The 23,640-nt window shown below is 44.2% G+C and overlaps 1 protein-coding gene across 9 annotated transcripts in view; it reads right to left on the bottom strand.

Moving 5' to 3' along the window:
* Positions 1–23,640, bottom strand: part of LOC111235191 (transcription factor COE3) — a 68,075-nt gene that overhangs the window by 40,157 nt on the left and 4,278 nt on the right. For all 9 annotated transcript variants that reach the window (XM_022763538.1, XM_022763535.1, XM_022763540.1 and 6 more), the window contains exon 6: positions 22,115–22,183. In XM_022763538.1, coding sequence (XP_022619259.1) covers positions 22,115–22,183 — 69 coding nt within the window. The remainder of the gene's footprint in view (positions 1–22,114; positions 22,184–23,640) is intronic.

Here is a 23,640-nt window from a genome sequence, read left to right as displayed (position 1 = left end):
GGAAAATGTCTTCTCCGTCATTTTTTGAAATGCTGCGGTGAAAATTCTCGTTTGGAGAAATGTCACCCCCCGCCCCCCCCCCCCCCCCCCCCCCCCCCCCACCCCCCCCCCCCCCCCCCCCCCCCCCCCCCTCTCATTAACATCATGCAATTGTTGATGCACAGTGAGTATTTGGAGGGTTTATATGGAAAATTATGTTTTAAAGCACCTGGTGCAGAACCGTTTGAAGGGAAGAAGTGTCACCAGTGAAGTGCGGAAAGGAGTAAAAGAAGAAGGAAGAGAAGCGGAACGAGAGTGAAAAGAAGAGCAGAGCGGGTTGACTGAAGGGTCTTTGAAGCGGCCCTGTGTTGAGAGAGAACAGAAGTGTGCCTAGCCCCAGGCAGCCTACGGCTCTCAGGCCCATTAGCTAAGAGCTGACCTTGCCCGCGCCTTTGTTCTTTGTGCTCTCCTCCCGCTGCTTCCCCTTCTTCAAGGCATTCCCTTTTGTTGTCTGCCGAGCGAGATTGGGAAGTGGGTCATATTCTTTCAGCTTTCTAAACCTCCGCAACCCCCCATTCTACCACTCCAAACACTCCCCCCAGACACACACACACACACACACCACACACCAACACCCCCCCCCCCCCCCCCCCAAAAAGCCCCCCCAATCACCCACCCACCCCCTCCACGCCTTGCCTGGAGCTTGTGCCCCAGAGGGCTCAGTACAGTGACACCCCTAGCCGGTGGCCACCTCTGCCCCGACGAGAACTTGGCTGCAGTGGTCAGTGCCCCGGAGACCCCCAGAGAAAATGCAACATATCAGGGAGCCCAAATCATGGCGCTGTAGGCCTCGCATACGTGCACCCACTCTGGGCAGCCTGCCTCTTTATTGCCTGCCTCTCATTTGAGAGGATGGAGCCTGGCTGCCAAGTTTTGACACCGCCACATATGGCCTCCTCCATCAATCGGACTAATCAAGCATCAAGGGGAGGCAGGACCAGCTTAATTGCCAGCCAGATATAGCTGCTCTCACTTGACGTGCAACCTGAAATAGAACCAGGTCTGAGGAGACATGACAGAAGATAAATGAATACGGCCATTGTTCTAATAATTATATCAAAATACACTTCTTTACGCTTACTCTTCATCTACACTCTACACAAATAGAAGCTAATGCAATAGATGGTCTTATTTCAACATGACGAATCAACACTATTGCAAATATTGCCTTAATATAGCATCATCTACTCATTAAAATGTGGATTATGTTCACATTTGTAATGTTTGGTACCTCAGGTTAGAGAAGTGTACAGTACGTTGTAAGGGAGTTTTTTTTTTTTTTTTTTTTTTTTCCCATGCAGGCTGCAGTGCTCTACTCCTCCAGAGTCCTTGAGGCGTTCTGTCTGCCTCTGCCTGCCTCTCTCAACTTCCTGTTTCCCTACACCCCCCACTGGGGTAGCAGCCACGGAATAACTTAGCACATGGAATGAGGAGGAGAGATCAACAGCAGTGATCCATTCATCTTGAGTTTCTCCTGTCACTCTCTCTTTCCGTTTGTAAACACTGAGGGTCTGTGGTCAGAATGGCCTTTTGTCCACTGTGTTTTTCTGCGTCCCTCTCTTATTCACTTCAAAGGTAACAAGTGACAGATGTCTGTCTTCTCCGCGGTCTTAAACACTGAGGCTCCGCGATAGCATCTGGGCTGAATGTCAAACTGTGAATCTTCCCTAAGAATGTACTGTGGTTATGCCAAGCTCATTGTTATTAATGTCAGGGACACTGCCTACAGAAGTATTTAAGATACTCCCTGTAGTTCACAGCAGGGTGACTGAGGGGGGGGGGCACGTATGTAAAAATGATGGACAACAGTTTTTTTTACAAAAAAATATTAAAATAGAGAAATTACAACAAAAGGACAAAGTGAATGGATGAATAGCTCAATTAGATGTATAACAATATTTCCTGGTGGGCGTGTGACTTCCCAAAGAATCTGACTCTGCATGAATCAGTTGAGCCGCAGGAGGTGATAAAAAACAAAGAAAAAAAAGGAGGAATATATAATATGGTAAAGCCAAAGTTTAGGTGGATTAAAGAGTTCCTTGGAGTTGTAGGAATTAAAAAAAAAAAAAAAAAAAAAAGTGGCAAAGGTGGTGGTGTTTTGAGCTTGTAATCACAGCACGGTGCTGTGTTTATTTAACTTTCTCATCTCCATCGCTGCCTGCTTTTGGTATTTACATGTTTAATTGAGAAGTGTGCTGCCGGTTTCTTCTGCCCATCTGCCGAGTCCCTTCCTCTTATCAGACTCATTCCTCAAACTGACAGCTCTCCCTTTCTGCATATCTCTCTTTCACTCCCGTGCCACTACACTACTAACTCCTCTCTCTCTCCCTTTTCCGAGTCCCCCTCCAATCTGTCAAGGCCAAATATGAGTAATGACAATGCATTTTCCCTCAAATCAAACCAATAAGTAGAAACATGCGCAGGCAGCCTCACAAGAAAATTCCACGCCGCTGTTGTGTGGCCCAGGTTTGTTTTGTTTTGTTTTTTTCCTTTTTTTTTTTTTTTTACCCCACGTCTAAATCACCGCCTGTCAGACGCAACATGTGTGTCATTGTGTCCCCATCAGCGTGTTTCATTGTACACACTACCACCTCTGAAGAGCTGCCTCTTATCAGTCGAGTGTCAGAGAGCCCCCAGCACCACCACCTCCTCCCCGCTGCCTTTCTAAATGCTTTTCTATTAAGAGCAGTGTTGTGTCCCTCTGATAGCGGCAGCTTCTCCACTTCATCATTCATAATCCCAATGGGCATCAATGGACTCTATAGCCTCGCCATCCACACCAAAGGCTTTGTCATTCAGTGCAAATGAAAACAACCTAAATGAGAGAGAGAATCTGAGGAATTCACTAAAAGAGAGAAGGAAATGGCCCAACAGGCCCAGGCACTCCAGGCATGAATAGTCCACTCCACAGCGAGGCGATGGAGATACCCTCACATGTTCGGAGTGGCACTTTGCTCTGCTGTAATTCTTCCTAGATGGCATAAGACATATGGAAGGTATTTTACAAGTGTAAAATGGTCCTACTTATGTGCTTTATCTTTTAACTGCTGTTCTATTTTAGATGTTAGCTAACTGCATGGTATGACAGAGAAAAAACAATAAATTCCCTGATGTAGACAAGTGCTCTGCAAATCAAGGAATGAAAGCCATATGAGAAAACAAGGAGAAAAAATATCCACTACTCCACATTATAGCGACGGCGTAGGCTAACTTTCACCAGCTCAAAAAGTCTAAAATGATGTTCCCGCCCTTCCCAGCATGCAGAAGTCCCGCTGGGGGCCTCAATGTGATCAGCAGCATCCCCACCACGTCTCCTCATTATTGAGTAAATAGGTTTGGGCATGTCCTCAGTAAACAAAGCCAAGACTGACAGTTAAGGGAGTGAGGGGAGTGGGAGGCAGCCTCGTTCCCAATTAGAGTCGCCTCAGGCAAAACTTTAAAGAGGAGATCAATCCTACAGATCGCTAAACTGATCCTGTCACAGGCTGGGGATATTTAAACCGTGGTGCAGAGCAGAGCGGTGCGGGGCAGTTCTCAGTACAGTTTGACTGTGTGTGCTAATGACTTGGGGGTAGGCTCTCTCACCAGGACACACACCCCACAGCGAGGCGGCCGTGATTGACGGGTGAAATCGGACCTCAGCTGCAGTTCTCGGCACTGTAGGGGCCAGATGGGGAAATAGTGATTTGCGTTTTTTAGTATGCAGCTCCTGCACTTACGGATATTCCCTAATTGTCTCCCTTACTTACCTGCGAGGCTGTTTCCCATCACAGATGCAGAGTACATTTCAAATTAACCCAGGATGTTTTGATTTTTTTTTCTCACCCTACACCTTTGAAGCCGACTTATTAAAATGTGCCGGTGGGGCTCATCCCTGTCCATCTACATGAAGTAAAAAAAAAAAAAAGTTAGTTCTCACTAATGTTGAGACAAAATAAAGGGACCAACATGAGGTGAATGACGCTGGAGTGGTGGATTTGACACCTGAGTTTAATCGCATCGTCAATTCATGACATCCTGCTAAAGCAGCAGATACTGTATCTTTGACTACAAGTGAGTAGCTGGCACACTCCAACTCCCAGGCACACATGGGTAATGTGTAATGAGCTACCAAGCTCTCTGCAACTGCAGAGGAACTGAACATTTAAATGAGCGAATGATGCATTATGTATATCACTGAGGTTCCTGTGCAGGAATTAATCATGATCATAAAAGCCAACGACAAAACAACATACTCAGGCCATTGCTAAATTGTTGTGATCTAATGCAAAACAAATTCATTTTTCATGCCATTAAAGATAAAGAAAATCTTAAAAGGTTTGGTTTTGCTTGTCTGCGTCTCTTATTGAGAGTCATTCACTTTCAACTTTATTTGCGGATTATTGCAAATCCCCGGTACAAATCATATCATGAAATCATGTAGCTGGGACATTGGATGTGTTCTGCTAATGCTCAAGGAAGATCCCCTGAGGGAGCCATTGAGTGGGGGAGAAAGGGGAAAGAAAGAGAGAGGAAAGAGAAAGGCAGGTTGAGGGAGAGAAAGCAAGAGAGAGGAGGAGAGCGAGTTACAGGATAGGGAAAGGAGGGAAGGGCGGGAAAGAAAGACAGAGAGGAGGGGAGGGCGGCAGCAGTCAAGCTGCACTTTATCCTGACAGATCTCCTTTACACACTAATTTCCTTGTTAAAGAAGAGAAAATGGCACTCAATCCGGAGAAATCCTTTTCTCCTGGAGCAGGTCTGTCAGCTGAGGGATGAGTGGATACAGGCAGAGCTTTCCTCCTCAGGCTAGCTCCCCCTGGCACACAGCAGCTAGGCTACCGCTCACAGCAGAGCTCTCTATCTATAGCCATAATTAATACACCATCGGAATATAATGAACCATACCATGATACATGAATTTCGGTGGGTGCTGTCGACAGCAGTCATTTTACAGCTTGTTGGAAATCAAATGTGAAGTGAATTGATTTTTTGATCATGTCATCTCCATCACAAATGGCAAACAAATCGTGTACAAACATTTCATGCTCAGTTGCTGTTTATAAACATTCCCCATGACAAAATAGTAAGCCCCCCCACACACACACACACACACACACACACACACACACCCCTTCATTCACAGTTACTAGCAAAGACAATAAAATCCAACAAGGGCAACGTCTTTCACTGCAACATATTTATCACTGAATTTGTAATTCACCAAAGTGTATTAGCTTGGATTTGAAAGGGGGAGAAAAGAAAAGCCTCTTTTATTTTAAGTCAGGGGTGTTAGCTTTTCAGTCTGGATGTTCTCATCTCCCAAGATTACTATTCGCGGGGTGTGTGTCAAGACTACTTTTCAGAAATCTCGGTAACAATTCAGATGCGATCGATAAGGAGTGACAGTTTATTCTAAGGCTTAGCACAGGCCAAGAAAAGAACGACTGAAGCATCAAGTTTAGAGGAATGAATCTGTTTTGTATTTGATTTTTCCATTAAATTTATCACCACTTTAACTCTGCCTTTTTTTTCCCCCTTCTCCTTCTCACTCGTTCCCCTCTCACTTTCTCCCTCACTCTGTCACTCACATCAACAACAAGGCTGTAAACGGCTGTCAATTTCTCATCTGTGATTTCCATGTCTTCACTTTCATCCATTTTTGATTGCTTCACACCCTATACCTATGATGCTTTTAGTGCTCATCGGTGACCTTGTGAGATGATGGGGAAAATTATAAAATAAATTTTCAGTGGCAGAGTGCTGCTGCCCTTTATAACACTTCATCATATCTGCAGTGGACGGAAAATAGTTGAGAAACATTTTCTTACAAAACTGCCTGATGCTGGTTTGGCGCAAAATCATATGGTAAATCTATTACCACTTTGTCAAGAGAAACCACTTGAGGTTTCCCACAGTGTAGCAGCAGGCAAAGTGGGAAATAGTAACCCTGAAACTACTGTCCGATTTCTCTTATTAAAGTGTTTTCAAAATCTTCTCCCTTTTCGGATTTAAGGGTCATTGAGAAAGCCAATCAGAGGGACAGGCCAGTCAGAAAGCCAGCGGCGTGAACAGGACAGGAACCAGCTGATGAAATTCATCCATACTTCTCACTTATGATGACATGATTGATTTTCCCTCAGAGTGCTCAAATGTAGGATTGTCTTCCTACCCCCATCTCCTCCTCCATCCCGCCTCAATCTGCCCACCCACCCGCCAAGCCAACAGCTAATGGATAAAGCCTCTGTCTGTCTCAGGCATGGCGGAGAGTTGACGAGTGGAAGAACAACTGCAACGAATGAAGGGTGAAATCTGAGAGTGCAATTTTCCGTCTGTCAATCTCCCTTCAAGAGAACAAGTTGACCACCAATCAGCAGAGTCGATTCAGGGCTGGCGGTTGATGGGAGCATTGTGAGTGACAGCGTCATGTCACTACATTAACACGGCAATGAAAGACATAAAAAGGAATTTTTTGAAGGGCCCGGCCAGTTAGTCGATTTCTGGATGTGATTTGGGGGTGGGGACGGGACCATACTTTTCTGCCTTAACAAACGAACAAACTGACAGGTTAATGCATAACATATCACTATATAATTCATGGTCCTGAATTTGGGAGACTCCTATCATCCACTAGGTGATTCAAAATACAACCAATTAAACTTTACTTAATTATTAAAGGTAGAAAGTGAGGGAGAAACATGCCTTAAAAACTCTTGCTTGCAGTCAATTACGATAAAACTTTAATGAGCCTGGATAGAGAGCCATAAAAACTGATAGCCCCTCCGTCATGAATTATATATCCATATCGATTTTGTTTCTTTGCTATAAGAATTGCAGGTAATCGTATGTTACCACATGTAAAGTGCACTTCCCTAGCGAGGATAAATATTAACTATCAAATATATATGAGGTGTGTGTGCATTTATGACCAAGCTCATGTAGAAAATGAAGAGCAGAGATGTTGAGGCAAGGGCCATTGGGAATGGATGAAGGGTGCCACATCTGACAGTAAGAGAGACCCTTAGCGGTGCTGGCTTGATATGTTACCTAGTTAGCGTCACAGAGAGAGGAATAAATAGTTCTTTATTATTTGTGGTTGCCATCATGTCTCTCCTAATAGACAGGCTATACTGAGTTTAAACCACATTATCCTCTGCGAGACCATCGCAATTACTCTTGAGAGCTAGGTCTGATGTGTGGATAAGGCAGGTCGCCCATGTCTTAATGAACACAAACAATGTGAAATGGAGGAAGGAGCAGTGGGGGGAAAGATAATGGCAGGGGAGGGCTTGTTTTAATAGAGACAGCACTAAGTTGTTTGCTATGATCTATGCGAAGTCTGAGAATGCTGAAAACCCCCAATGTTAGTTTGAACAGATCTTTTTTCGTGATCCTATTACCCAATCAATCCACACCCTTCTCTCTGCATTTTGCCAGTGAACAGCAGGCACAAATCCTGTTTAGAGGATCTCCAGTTGTAGACTTGTGTGTCTTGCTGTCATTGTCACACAGTCCTGCCTTGTTGGACACTCGCTGAGGTTAAAGGGCACCAAACTGGATCACCGTGACACCCAGCGCGAACGTTATCCCCAGCACAAATGGCTCAGTGCTGGGTTAATTGATAAACTGCCGCTCCACTTCATTAGTCAGACAGACCGGGCTTAACGAACGAACACAGAGAGAGTGTCACTCTGAATATGTTAATCATGACTGGCCATTATGGGGCTCTTCCCTCTACCTTCTTGTCTCAATCTCTGGCAAACTACAAAGACGACGGATGTGGACTCACTTCAAACTCGGTGTACGCTCGTGTCGAGCAAGGCTATTTATCAGTGACAATAGAAAAAAAAACGGGAGACAGACAGACGCAAGAGTGGTCCTTGGTGTTATTGAATATAAATATATAATAACCATGTAAAAAATGCATCATTTGGCCTTTTCACAAAGGCAGTTGTAATATAGCGCTAGGTGAGCACTGTACTTGACGTACACACTGGAGGTGAGGGTGTCAGGGGAGAGCTCGCTGGAGCGAGAGGAGGTTTTATTGTTGCCCAGCCCTTCCGCTTAAGTGCACATGGCTGGGAGGAAGCCGGGACCTCCAGCTCTGACCTCTGCGCATGTATATTTAATAGGCCATCAGTTGGCCGGGGCAGCGCTCTGATCAGGATTCAGAGAGGGGCTTTGAACACCCCTGTGTATTCCTGAGCGTGCAGCCTCAAGCTGCTCTCCCCAGCTGTGTCAATCCGACAGCACTGTTACAGGCACCCAGACAAGGCGCTGGGCACTCCACTGCTACCGCCTAATGACTACAGAAAAAAAAAGCAAAACAAACACAAAAACAATAACATTTGGCGTATGGAGCTCTGCTACCATCTAATGAGTGGTTTTAAAAACTGAAATATTACGCCAGCTGATATACTGTAGGGTGCGTGGGATGTGTTTGGATTACATCAGCTATACTATACAATGCTATGTTCCCCTTAATAATAACAAAAAGGCAATCTCACGGTGGCTGCACTACACACGCGGGTAACGATCGCAGAAACAAGACGGCAAACAGAGAAGTGCCACTCGTGTGTCTTTTCTTCTAACAAGGTATCACTACTCTTTGAATCAAATCGGCTCTGCGTGTGGGTGTGCGTGCCTGTGTGTGAGCGTATGAATGTCACAGTGCACGCACGCACGTGTGAGTGTGTGTGTGTGTGTGAGGGCAGCTTAACGAGGGTGGTTCATTTGACAGGCAATTAGTTTGCGGAGCTGCTATTGACAGCCCCTGTGCTTGTGTTTGTTCAACAGCTCTGGGTGAGTTCCACGCTCCCTGGGCTACGTGACAAAGCACCTCCGACAGGGAGCTCCTGATCTCCACCGAGGCTCGGAGGCTCGCACTGTGAGGGGGGTGGATATGTGACAGCCTAGCAGAGAGAAGAGAGGCGAGAGAAGGGGGAGAGATACAAAACCCACAAGGGTCTATTAGGGGGTTGTTGCAAGTTAATGTAGCTACAACACACTTTTTGTGTCGTATTTTGAAAGGCCTGAGCAATGATGTTGTCATTTGTTGTTTGATTGCGGGGATAGCGGAGGGTAATCTTAGGAGACACGCAGGCTCTCACACTACATGCACACACATAAAAATGCAGAAAGAGAGGAGACAAGGAGGTGGGGGAAAGCTAGAGGGAGATGGAGGAGAGGAAAAATATAACAAGATCCAAACACTCTTTTATCCTCGAAAATCCCATATTCTAATGCAAGGGCCCATCCCTCTTTTAGTTGCAACCGTTTCGTTTGTAGAGCCAAGCTCCAATCAATATCATTATTTTCACAGAGGATCGAAGCGCCTTCACCGAGTTAATGGGGGATTGAGGTGGTAAACGTTTACCCTCTCACTGTCAGCAGAGCAGTGGTCCATAGTGGGCCCAGATGACAGCACTGGCCCCACTGTGGACACACTATGTGGAGATGTCCTGTGGGTAGACAGGCTGCATGGACTGTCAACCGCCTACCATGCCCTAGATGGCCTAACACATCAGCCACTTGAGTTAGAGCAGCAGCATGGGCTTTGACTTCTGCTAGAGCTAAGAGAAACAAACCGGCCAGTGCTGGCAGCAGCACTACTGCGCTGCTTGACATTGTTATTGTGGTACAAGAAAAACTGGAAATACACTGTGTTTTTTTTCTGTATTATTTAACAAAAATAATTCAACGTAATGCAGAAGTAATGAAGTAAAATATTCAATAACACGCAGCAGTGACATAAAACATATTTTGGACAATTCTAGCCGTCTTCGACTACGGATCAGCTGTTCTGTCAGGTTTTTGAGAAATGAAGACTAATCTGCAGCTGGCAACAGCAACGCAAATTCTCTCATATAGCAGCATATGCTAAATAGCTCTTCAAGCGTGCAGATGCATTGCTGTAAAATACTTCTCCTGTCTGCGTATCTGCATCTCCCAGATGGGTCCCAAGCTGTGCCAAACTACATCTCATCAACTGCTATGAACTATGGCATCACATGACCGCAGGAGATATGTGGAGCCCTATTCTGTCTTGCCTTGGCACAACATGGTCAAGCAATGCATCATCAGGGAGCCCATACTTTGTCAAAATGAAGGTAAATAACAGGGCGGCGAGACAGGGGAGAGAGCGCCTTTTCTGCTCAATGTGTTGAAAGTTCTGCTCAATAAACAGGAGAAAAGAACAAGACTTTTGTCTGATTTCCTTTTTTTTTCACTTTGGAAAAAGACTAATCAGCACAGTTTGAGTTGATTTGGGTTTGCATGAGGGTGTGACAGAGGGGTAAGAGATTTCATGGGACGTTGCCCCATGATTCATTGAGTTATTGGTTTCCGCCCTGTTTTAATCGCTGGCGGGCCAGAGCCAAAAAATCTCGGAGGATTCCGGAGAACTCTTTTCTCCACCATTCAGCAGAATGGAATTTGGTCTGCAAGTGCCTCACGTCATTCGAGGCGTCCTTCACAGTTTCGGGGGCCCTAATTCAAACCACATGGAGGCCAGCGTCCGGTTACGGACCTCTGCAAAAAAAAAAAAAAAAAAAAAAAAAAGACACATTCCCATTGGCTGCTTCAGGATGGGAAATGGGGTGTCTTGATGGAAAAAGATAACAAACACATCTAAGTAGGAGTCACAACATAGCCAAAGCACACACACACACACACACACACACACATTCACATGCATAAATATACATACACATGTACATACACAGGGACATATACAAATATACATGCATATACACAAATACACAGACTGAGAAACATACACTTATGGGTTTGCAAAAGCTGTTTGCTTGACATGATGGAAGAATGAGCAGCAGGCTCTGTAATATTGCTCCTATTCTTCATTGACAAGCATATATATTTTTGCTGTTCCCAACTGACTTTGCAGCGCTGAACTCCATTTATGAATTATCTGACATATTTCCTGCTATTTTTTTGACAGGAGTACTCAGAGGAAATTTCAAGGCACCTTTCTCCTGACAAGTAGAAATATCAATATTTGAATAAATTGCAGATTTGGATCTCCTCACATGGATGCTCTCCAGCAAGAGTGCATGTGTGTGTGCATGTGTGTGTGCATGTGTGTGTGTGTGTGGCTGTATGAATGTGTGTGTATGTTTTTGCATGTGTGTGTGTGTGTGTGTTTGTGTGTCTGTGTGAGTGAAGGGAATGGGAAGGGGTTTGTTTCATTCTGTTACCACGGTCTTATCCCCCTGAGCCCGCAGGCAGAAATCTGTATGCAGCATTTCATTAGGAGGGAGCTCGACTGAGTGACATGTGAAGCACACCTCGCCGTCGACCTGATGAAGTTTACTTCTCTCAAACGACAAAAAGCCACTTTGTAGACTAGCCCTTTTTTTCCACAGAGGAAGAGAGGGGGTGATGGCTGAGCACCAATAAAAGAATCATGAATGTTGTTTCACAAAATGACAGGTCTATCTGTACACAAATATTTCTCTTCGAGAAAAATGTAAGCTTCAGAGCTTTTTTCCTCTTCTCTTTTTAAAGGAGATTTGACTTGATAGAACTGACAGTGCTCAAAAATATGATCACCTAAATTCTAAGCCTTGTAGAAAACAGCTGACAAGAAGCACAAAAGGCAGAGTAGAAACAGATTGTTCTTATCTTACAAAAGTGGCAAGTGTTATGTGAGGAAAGCAGCATTTCACCCAGTGAACTAAATAATTTACAAACAAATACACCATTGTCCTACAACCTTGATAAATACACCATCTCTCTCTAAGAGGTCAATGTCAAGCATCCATAACACTCAGAACTGTCTTCTTAAAGCTCCTGGTGTTACGTATGAGAGACTTCTGCCTATCTGTCTCACTCTGTTTAGCTGCAGTAGCTGCCATGCTGTCTGCATGTCTGCGGCTGCCGCTGATAGATCACTCTCCTGCCTACCCCTTCAACCCCCCCCCCACCCCCCCTTCCTCCTCTCCACACCCCACCATCATTTCAGGGAGCCTGAGAAATGGCTTAGCCATGTGAGGTTACTCAGGTACCAAAAAGGCTGCGACCCTGTGACCCTCAGCGCCGACCTTCCTGACCTGAATGTCATACTTTCTCCCTCTCCAACGGAAAACAAAAACAAATCTTATCATGCGCCTCCGCGGCTCAAAGAAAAAAAAGGAAAGCCCTTATATCAATGTGGTGCTTTGACAATCATCTATCCACATGACCTGTGATTTCTCCGACAGGGTCTGCTTGACACTTACAACAGAGAGGTGACGGCGCGCAGGTTGTCCATCTCTCGCCTCGCCTGCCCTTATCTCCCCTCTTCTCCATCTCTCTCCTCACTCCTCCTTGTGTGCACAACTTAATAAGCAAGCAAGGGGTAGATTCCCATTATGGAAACCCTGGAAAATGGCCCGGACATTTTCCCCCATATCTGGGATCTCCATCTGGAGAAGGCACTCTCGCTCTCACTGCCCCCCTCGTCCAATCTCTGTGTGTGTTCTGGTGAGCCTATACTGCAGAGATGGCTTTCACTCTCCACTGGCTACAATGAGATTGGCCCACCAGGTTGACTCTATTCGAATCGACAACCCATTTCAATAACGTAACAAAACAGAACAGAGTGGTGATGTTGAATAAAACATTTTTGAGGAGTGCCCAGGGGGCAAAATGGGTGTCTTAAATTATCTAAATCTGGAAGACTTTGGAACACTTTAGCAGAAACATATATTTATCTAGACGTAACATAAAATAATCTGTCGCATAATGATTTAATAACAGCGTGCAATTTGGCTCCCCCTTAGTGTTGTCGCGAACTGCATGTCTGTGTCACTGCTCTAACATCAGTTATTCATAACTAGAGTATATGGTTAACAGACTAATAAAGATTACACTGAGGTCAGCAAGTCACTAATCCCCGGCGTTATTAGTAAAAACAAAGCCTACAGCTTTACGCCATGCACCTCATCACATCTGGGTGCCTATGCACGTGCATAGGGTCCGAACATAATATGGTGTGACTTAAACCATACAATGAGAAGAGAAAATAAATATGCTAAGAGCAGCAGGGGTGGACTGGGCCAGGCCTCTGCGGACCTATGTCATCACTCCCTCTGGTCTCGGCGGTGCTCCCCACCCGAGCGAAAGGCTCAATGATTACGGAGGCTCAGCTTCCCTCTAAGAAAGCAAACCGGAGCTGCAGTCCAAACAAGGCCAAGCCAGCAGCGAGGGAGCACTGCTACACCAGGCAGCTCGGGTTTACCGTCGCCTCCGACCTGGCTGGCCCCCGGGCTTGCATTAGTCCCCCAGCCCAGCCTCTCTAGGACAAACAAACAACCACCACTTACACAGTCAGGGACGAGCAGCGAGGCAGGGAGAGCTGGTGCCACCAGCACTGTGTGGAGGGGAACCTGACCCAATTGGATTTGCTTTATCACCCCATATAATGACTCCCAGACTGGCCTGTTCCAGTGGTAGAAAATAAAAGATTACAAAAAAATCTGCCTGCCTGCCATTCTGAGTTTGGCCCAAAATGGGCAGCTCCCCCAAAACAGATGGGGAGGCATCTCAAAAATGTTCTCTGCCTCTGGGGACGTGTGGTTTTCCCCATCATTATATAACTGTAAACTCCTGGATGTCAGAGATTGGGGATAATAACTTTCAGATGTTGGCAGCCCGGGCCAGCGGTGGGACCTGCTGGATGGGAACGCTTACTTGGCAAAGGGGAGGAAGTCCGAGAGATTAGGACTAAGATGTGACAGGGAGAAAAGTGGATCTGGACAGGACCTGAATTGGTCACCTTATTGTGTTTCAGTGTGTTCAGGATTGTACCGAGCCCTAATAATGACCGTGTGGGAGGCAGAGGCCCGGCATGTGTGTGCGGGCGGGATGGAGAATGAGACACGAATTAATATCAGAACCACAGGAAATCATGTCATCGTGTTAACACGCTGAAATCAAGCTAAAGTGCTCGGGCTTGAACCACCACTTTTAGCATTCCATTTCAATTTTCAGATAGATTTGATATGACAGTTTTAGCACTCCCCATTGCAGTGCAGATGTGCCACTAATTCAGAAACAGACACACCTCCTTCAATAAATGAGTCCTTATAGAAGTGTCATCCCGTTAAACCATTTTTATTGGTTTGTCTCACATGGCGGGAGCGGATCATTGTTCACTGCAGACGAGACGTTGTTGCTGGTTGCCGGTGTGGTCAAGGTTTGGTCACTTAAAGTCATACACCTCTAATGAAATGAAGCATCTCCTCACATTTTTATATATTCCAGCTGGTCACTGCATGGTGAAAAAAAAGCACAATCCTGTTTTTCTTCTTTTTACATTTATTTTTTTTTCTTTTGCTTTAAAGTATCGATCGCAGTGCTGAACAAGCAGAGGAGTGTTTTTTATTGTAAATCAATACTGATCGATCGGCAGCCTGGGTGTTGAATATGGATCAATATCACACCAGGCTGTGGAGGAGATCTGATTTCAATTGGCAAAAGAAGCCCGCAGCAGGTTTCCATCAAGCGGTAATTCAAGACATGGGAACATAAGTCAGATGGATTGATATAGACTAGCCAGGACCTTTCTTGCCACTGAACCAGCACAAGGAAATTTCTGTCATATATCATTAACGCAGTTGGGGCAGGCAGTAAAAAAAAAAAGAGGGGGAGCAGAGTACCTTAGTGACCCTCAATGAAGAGCATTGGTCAAACATTGAATAAATACTCCATTATTAGCATGAATCTTATGTTTTTTTATACTGAAACTCCGGAATGAAAAAAAAGTCAAACCAACTCAACCACTAAAATAGACGCTGAGCCTCTACTCTCTGTGCACACATGCACCACAGCGTGGTCATGTTCTGTGGGACTTCTGGAACTGATTATGCGGAGGTCAGCTTGAGATTCATACTGTAAGCTGTTATTAATTTACTGAACAAATGTCCTGGAGAAAACTGGTGAATGGTGAAATATTTGTATTACACTTATCGTACAGTCGATCTTTATTAAACTTGCACATTTGTTTAATTCAAGCACCTCCGACAAAATTCATAATATAATTTAACGGCACACGTGTCGCCAAAGTGCATCCAGCATGTGTATATGTTAAAAAAGCAGGTCGCCTCGTTCATTCATCATTTGTTTGTGATTCCTGAACAGAGGGGCACTGTTCCAAATGACAGCATTGTAAAACAATAAAAACAGAGCTATAGTTAGAAATAACTTGTCACTTTTAATAAATGACACTGGTTCAGGGCTCTTTCTCTGGGGCTTCTCCTCCGATACATCCCAGGCACCCCTGGGGCCAACAGAGCAGCCAGCAGACCAGCTCGTTTCCCCGAGGTAACTGATGACCCTATCCCTGAATTCCCCCATCTTTGTCCTGTGACCTCACACCAGCGGGAGCAGGACCATGTCCGATGAAATCTTCAGACTGCTTCCCATCCTAATCTTGCCCGTGTCACACTACAAATTGCTACATTCAGAAAATGGAAATAGATTGAGGGTGGAGATGGAGGGAGGGACTGACAGAGGTAGGGAAAAAAGGGAAGGATAGGAAGGGGAGTGGAAGAGAGTGCATCGACAACCAGTCCCCTAAGAAAAATACTTGAGGAAAGAACGACTCGGGAGATCCCGACAAGGAATCACATCTCAGCGAACATATTGATCTGATTTACAAAACCTCCACTCTAATGCGAAACAAATGGCGTGGGCGTGAACTGGTACTTAACCATAAAACCCCAGCATTACTCCGTCTCCGATGAAATACCACATATATCCCTCACCAGGGCCTAATGTGCTGTTTTACGGCCAGATACGACTGAGGTTGACCCAACAGTTTGTTTGACAATTAGGGGAAACCTAATAAGGATTGAATGGGAGTGAGAACATGCCAAGAGAAAGAAAGGAGACCCTTTTTCAAAAGAAAAAATGGCTAAAAAAACATTGGCCTGAGTGACCTAAATGTGATTCACAGAATCGGGAGCTGTTTGACAAAGCTCTTGCGTCATTAATGCTTTAAGAAACCAAACAACATCTTCAAAACAGCCACGAAGTTTAATTATAAAGGAGAGCTGCTAAATATTTGAGAAAGAGTGGCATGTTTTATTTACTTCAGATTTAATTTCAATAATGTAAGATTTTCACCGTGGTGGCTTATTGCAGCAGAGTGTCAGGGAAAAGTGAACAAATTTTAATAGACGGTTTTTCTTTCCTAATATCAAAATAAATCACTTGCATTTCCCCACAGCCGCATTTCAGTTGCTTTAACGCAGCGCTAAACCAAGTCAGTGAATGCAACTGGAGATAGTAAACTTTAACATATAAAAAGGTACACCAAAAGAAAATCTTTGATAACCCTTTCTTATTTCTCTTCAGGATGTGTGTGTGTGTGTGTGTGTGTGTGTGTGTGTGTGTGTGTGTGTAACCGTGTGTGTATACAAGGTCCAGTGTTGCTCTTGGCCCAGCATTCATCCCATCACCCCAGCTCTGGCCTTGTTTCTGTCAGCAGTGAACCAGGGGAGTAAAAGAGTGGGGGGAGAGGGAGAGCAAGAGAAGGAGAGGAAGAGAAGGAAAGAGGGAAAGAGAAGGGGGTGGTGAAGGGGGGAGGGGTTGTCTCCATGGACAGATGGACTGCTCTTTCTCAACACATGTGGAACCATGTTTCGTCTTTCACTGCCGTCAAGCTGGAGCCGAATCCGTCGCTCTGTTGGCCCGCACCACTCTTTCGTACTGCACACCTCTCTCTTTAGCACAGCACACACACACACACATAAGTGCGGCAGCACACACATGCATGCGAGTGCATGCACGCAAGGAGACGCGCACACACACACACACACACACACACACACACACACACACACACACACACACACACCACACAAACATCTCCGTCTTTCTCTGCACACATGTTAAAGTCATCACCCCTGCTCAGCGCTAGTAAAACACAACACCCCCGGCTTCTCTGCTGTTGTCAAGTCTTGCCATTAGCTGATGCCACTGGGGAATCCTACCCTAGTGAGGTGGGTCTCCCTCGGGAACGTCAGGCACCACGTTACGTTCAGCCGCCACTCATGTGAACCCAAACATGTGAGCATAATTTGGAAAATATCATTTATACTGTGCGTCTTTGTACGTGTCTTGACATTTACAAACTGCGATAAAACCGACATGAGGGAGGAGGGAATAGAAAACAGGGCGAGAATAATTTGAGGTAATGTTTTGCTTAGTGAACAGTATTACCCAATCCTGGATGTTGGAGCACTGGGAAGGAGGTTCTGGCTCTGAGGCTGCAGAGAGGGTCTGGGTTTCATTTTTCGGCAAGTGCAAGCCAAAGGAGAGCTGCCAAGTACAGCTTTCGCTCTCAACACTTCCTGCTCTTCCTACTCTGGCTCAGGAGGAGACAGGCTTCACTCAAACATCATGTCGACTTAGGCAGGGGTGGCCAGTTTATTCTCCCATTTCTCCATGGGCGTCAAAAACCCACATCTGTCACATGAATTACACCAAACGCAGCCATAAATAAAACACCACTGTGGATATGTTGTTAAGCCACAAATAAAAGGTGTGTGCACGCGTGCGTAAATGTAGACAAAAAGCATTTCCTTTACAAGTTAACAGCTTTAAATGACTCACTGTAAAGTCTCGAGAAACACCGCAGCGCAGGTCCCAGAGCTCAGTGGCATAATGCAAAAAATCCAGAAGGAACACCTGCAGCAATCAACTCTCAATCACAACAACAGTGACCCCATCCACTGCATCATTTTCATTATGGATGGTGCGAGCACAATGCTAGATTAACACTACCTACTGAGTGCCATCTTAATTGCCCCTCTGCAGATGCAGTGAAAACATGTCATTTAGGTACTTCATAAACAGACTTCTCTTTGCAGGTTATCAAGACAGCCGCTCAGTGAAAACACACCCTCTTTTCCAATGCTGATGTGCAATTAAAATGGTTTTAGAAATCCTCTTTGACAGTCCAGGGCTTAGCCAAAAATGTAAATGACATTAAAGGAGACAATGAATTTAATTTTGTTTAATGTCCCCTTTCGCTGATTCTCATTTACATCACATTTCCACATAAAGGGCTGACCTTATAAATACTGGCATTTGTTCAGCTTTTGGAGGTAATCACGGTTTTGCAAAAACCAGATGGGAGCACACAAATTTTCCGATTTGTTTCTTAGAAGGCCGAGGGAACCACATGTGAGACGTTCTAAGGCTGCAGCCCTTTGTTTCTGGTAAACAACTTGACAACAAGTCAAGTGCACTCTGGGAAATGACCTCGTAGGTGTTCCACAAATGAACGATAACGCAAAGTCATTTAGAAAATACAGGCTCACTAATGAGGGACATAACGGAAAGCTAAGCAAAATTTACATTAGGCCAAAATTTAATTGCATTAACACACGAACAGGTGCGGGGAGGCCTTTATAAATGAGCTAAATGAATAAAAGCCTCCCACAGCACAACCATGTGTGCTGACCAAAAAAAGAGACAAGGGGAAAAAAATAAGGGGAAATACAAGTCAATGTCATGAATTATTCAGTGGCTGGGCTGCACTCCAAAGGTCAGTGCTCTTTGACCTTTGCGACAGGAAGTGAAAGGGAGTGCCGTGGCCGCTGGAATAAATGGAGCTGACATGTTTAGCTCTGGTCCAGAATCCGTTTCTGAATGGCAGCGTAAATTGACACAGGATGTTAAACTGTATGAACATACATTAAATTCGAAATTCATATATGGGTAGAATACACACTGATAACGCACTCTCTCGCTCTCTGACTGTCTCAATTCGACTTGCATAAATTGCTCCAGCTTCTCAGAGTAAAACGTGACCTTTGAACCCCGGCACACAGAACGAGTCATTTTCTCTCCTCTTTCAACAACATGTGCTGTCTTATTACAAAATCCATGTGTGAGCCTGAACAATGTATCTAATCTTTCACACAAGAGAAGACAAAGTCAATATGCAAGAGAGTGAAGACAGATACCAGACCAGGGGAGTCATCGCAAATTGAGTTATGTTTGGCTATACACTACATGCACTGTAAATGGGAAAACCATCTAATCAGATATTGGTACCTCATCACTATAATTCTAAAGACTCAAATTACCGACTGAATAAACCTGCACCCCCACTTACTTTAAGGCACCATTAACTTATAAATGTGATATCTGTAGCACTGCTGGATTTATAAAGGGGAGAGATGATTACACCAAACTGCAAAGTGCTGTGGTCATAGCAACAGTGCTACAATTAATCATAAAATAAATTACTGCTTCTTTTATTTAATGTAAGCAGCAACTGAATTTGACATTTTTAATCCGATAAGATATTGGAAGAAAGAAAAAAAAAAGTATGCTCATACTATTGAAGACAATACATTTTTTTGTAAAGCATAATATACTGACTTTTCCCAAAAGATAATGAAATTTGAGTCACAACACATATAAACCCACCCAAATGCAACAAAAATAGGGCCTTTCTTCATCCAAAAATGAGTCTGAATAATGCAAGGGCATCAAATGTAAGTGCTGAAATATTTAAAGACCAAGCAGTGCTGAAACTTTGTGACAGCTGTTGGGCCTATATCTAACCAACTTTTTTTTTTTCTTTTTTTTTTTTTAAGAGAATCCTTCCTCTTCAAAAATCTGAGTGAAAATCTGTATCAAAACTCTGAGAGAAAATAGGGTAAACAGATGTCTGGCTTGACCGCAGGAAAATAGGACACATTTGGAATGATAAGTTTCCCAAACTCCGTTGGATATGCCAGATCCATGGGAACGCCAGTTAATGTCTTGCTAGATGCCAGCTAGCTGTGTGCGCTTTCCCCTCTTACCATCTGGGAAAATGTTACAGCGAATGAACGCCATCAATGATTCACTCCAAATCTGTTTCTTAAGGTTCGACCATGCTACTGTTTCTCTAGGAAATGTGGCTGTGCTAGCTGGTTTTCATACTGTAATTGTAGACAGATGAGACATGCCTGATTCAACAATCAAACCTCTCCTCTAGGTTTATGTCACTCAGCTATGTTCTACTCAATTGGAAATAATCAGTTTCTGCCAGCAGCGACCGCAGCACAGGTGCCTGTAATGATGTGCATGAGAAAATGACAGCTGTAACAGAAATGGCTGTAAAACATGGACGCTTTCACTAAAAGCTTACCCATATGCACAGCGGGAATAGTCAAGTAATTGCAGTAAATAATCTTACGTAGGGAAACCTACAGTGTGCTCTGGTCATGTCCGTAACTCACGCTAAACCCTGCAACCTCTCACAAGCACCCTTCTCTGCAAGCCTCCTGCAGTCACTGGGAACCTGTGTGGGTCTGTTAGGGTGAGCTGACGGGCTCATAGTTACGACATGGAGACAATGGGAGGGTCTAATGAGGAACATATGCTTTTGTGTTTCAACAGAGCCGCTCATTGTGCAAGGAAAGGGATACTCTACTCCTATTCAGACTCATCACAATGAAAATCCGAGCCCTCCCTGAGCCAGTTGAGCTTACAATATCCATCCGCTTCTTTTTTCCCTGTTCTTTTTTTTTCCCACCCCTCTTCTTGACTTTAATTCTCCATGCATTCATTTTGCTTATTGTACTTATGTTACATGTTTTGTCCTGCAGATTGAAGAACAATGGTGTGCGAAACTCTAAGCAGTAAAAGGCAGCAGAGCGACACAAAGCAAAACATGAAAGCAGCAGAAATTAGGCAAAGTAGACGTCTCAAGTTATATGTTAATGTTTGCACTATCATCCCTGCACCTGAATAATAAATTAAGAAATCCACTTGGTCCCAGATACAACAAAAAAAAAAAAAAACTCTGTCCTTACATTGTCCTAAACACGTCAGTACTTTTTCTTGGGCATGCACCGTGACTGTCAGACAGAATATAAACATTCAACCAGAGCGACAGCAAACACAACATACAAGCAGCATGCGTGCATATGAGGACGTGTATGCGTGTGTGTGTGTGCGTGGGTGTCTGTCTGTCTGCGTGCTTGTGTCCTCCTCTGTGTGTGCATATCTGCATCTATCTGCGTGTGTGTCTGTGTGAGTTTGAGTTCAGACAGCAGTAGCTCTGGTAATCCATCCAGGCTCCCAGGGCAGCCAGCTCCTACTTCCTGATGCATGAGAAGCCGCTGGAGTGGAGTGGCAGCAACAACTGCTCAGCCCTATTTGATTACTAATAAGAGAGTTGTCCCCTCTGTCAGATACCAGGCATTCTCCACTAAGCAAACAGTGATTCCGGCTAGTCAAACATTAGCATTGCTGTCTCTCCCTACTACGTGGTGAGAGTTACATTGAGATCGACGCTCAAATGAAACCCCCTACCTCGCCCCTATATCCACCACACACACACACACACACACACACACACACACACACACACACACACACACACACACATACACGAACACTGACACACACACACACACACACACACACACCTACCTAAACATATTCAAACTGACCAGGCCATATAGTTTCACAGTGTAAGAAAAATGTCAATGCCTGAAAGAAGACCATTTATTCTCCCTCTTTAGAAAGTGATGAAGGGCAATATAAAATGCGGCAGATGTATCTTTCCTGAAGGTGCAGAACAAAACAGCAGACATAAAACGTTTATCCCTCCTAAAACGAAACTTTAATGGCATCTAGCTCACAGCTAACTTGAGAGAAGGAAACAGTCAATGAAAAACAACTATTGACAGTGTAAGCATCACTGTCGTAAACAAAGAAAGGAAGCCAGCCAAATAAATGCGAAGTTGCCTAAGCTAATTAGGTGTATTCCCAGCATGATCCTCTAGTGATTGAGCCACCTGTGATTGAACAAACCCTATCCAGGTGGTGACCGCCCCTCAGTGCACAGGTACCTGGGAAAGACGCCCCTCAGCCACTCACACAGAATCACCCACAGTTCCCACACTGTGGTGCTATAAGATGCAAGTCAGCCCAACTGGGCCGTCTGGCACACCGGGAGGGAACTCATTTGTTCACTAGCTGATCCATGTGCCTGCTCATCCATTTAGTCAGTCAGACACTCACTCATTCATTTACTCACTCATTCCCTCCCGTTCACAAACACAGAAGGAGCTGCACACAAACCTACCTGTCAATGATCACAGGGTCTGATGGGGTCTCGTTCCTGTTTCCACAGCTTTTCTTGTCACAGCATCGGCTATAGGAACATAGACAGGGTGTGTGTCAGAACAAGCAATACTTTGCTAAATAAATAAAAATAAATAAATAATGCACACAAAAGCACATACATTTATGAAGTGCCTTGGAGTGGTTTTGATATCAGGGATAAAAATTGCCATGAGATTTCCTCCACCCAATCTATCCATTCCATTGATGCTGATGGCTGATAAAAATGGTGAAAACAACATGTTGTGTTGTTTGGCTTAGTGTTGGAGGGGAGGGGAGTGGGGATTGGGCCAGGAGGCAGGGGAGTCACTTTTCACAGCTTCAGCTTTTGTTTACCTCTAATTGCCAAGCTGCTATTTCTGAGGGAGATGCAAGGTGCCACCCTCAACCAATATTTCTGCGGGGCATTTATCAATTATGGCCTCAAAAGCACTAATCTATCTTCCACCACATGTTTCAGCCATCTCCTCCCTAAGCCTATAGCTCGCCGCCTTTCGCTTCTTTGATTAGAACTTGAATCAAAACTGCAAAAATAAACAAATACATCATCCCAGCTTCCATGTGAAATGAAAACATATAAACATATGTGAATAGGATTGATTTATGCCATATGGTGCAGACAGAATAACAAAGATTGTGTGCAAAGCTACTGTCAGTCAACCACACGGTATTTAAATATGTCTGATTTACATGACTTTCTAGCAGGAATAATAAAGATGTTTTATAGCTAAGGTGCTGCAAAGTATTAGAGCAAAAATATCATTCAAAACTACTGTATTACAAGCATAAAAAATAAGCTGAGATTAAACGCTTATTCTTATTATAACTGCTCTTATTACATATACCTACTTATCTGATTATAGGCAGCAGTTAAAGCAGTTCTTCATTCAGCAGCAAAACGCACTTCCTCTTGACAAAAAAAATATTACCTCTAGAGCACAAGCATATTCACCGTGTCACAAATAAGTGATGGATGCATGTATAAATTGAGCGTGAGTGATGAGTTTATGCATGGAAAAAGACAAATCATTCTCAGCTCTCATGCTGCACTTGCTCTCAACCAGTAACTTGAACAATGCACCGGTGCAACAAAGGAGAGGTTAACCGACAGTATCCGAATTCAATGTTCACAAAGCTCATGCTGAGCTCAACAATAACAACAAAAGGCGTTTTTCCTTTTAGTATCAATGACACCGCTGAATAGCAGCGCAATATGAGAGGTGGAGATTTATGTGGTTAAATGACGCTAAAAGGCTCGCTGATCATTGTTGACAGGTGGGATCAACCGAGAACTGACTCTGTGCTAAAAAAAAAAAAAAAAAAAAAAAAAGACTGATACATAGCATGCAGCGTCTATGCATAACTTAACAGAGAACACATTGTCTCTGGCAGACGCAAATGATGACATACAATTCTTAAAATATAAAAATAAATAAACTAAAAATTAAAAACATAACTTATGTACTGTGTCACTGGCTGTTTATTACA

Source organism: Seriola dumerili, unplaced genomic scaffold (genome assembly GCF_002260705.1).
Source record: "Seriola dumerili isolate Sdu_G_001 unplaced genomic scaffold, Sdu_1.0 BDQW01000478.1, whole genome shotgun sequence".
NCBI lineage: Eukaryota > Metazoa > Chordata > Actinopteri > Carangiformes > Carangidae > Seriola > Seriola dumerili.
The sequence above is the reverse complement of the archived record's forward strand: the minus strand, read 5'-3'. Positions and strand labels throughout refer to the sequence as shown.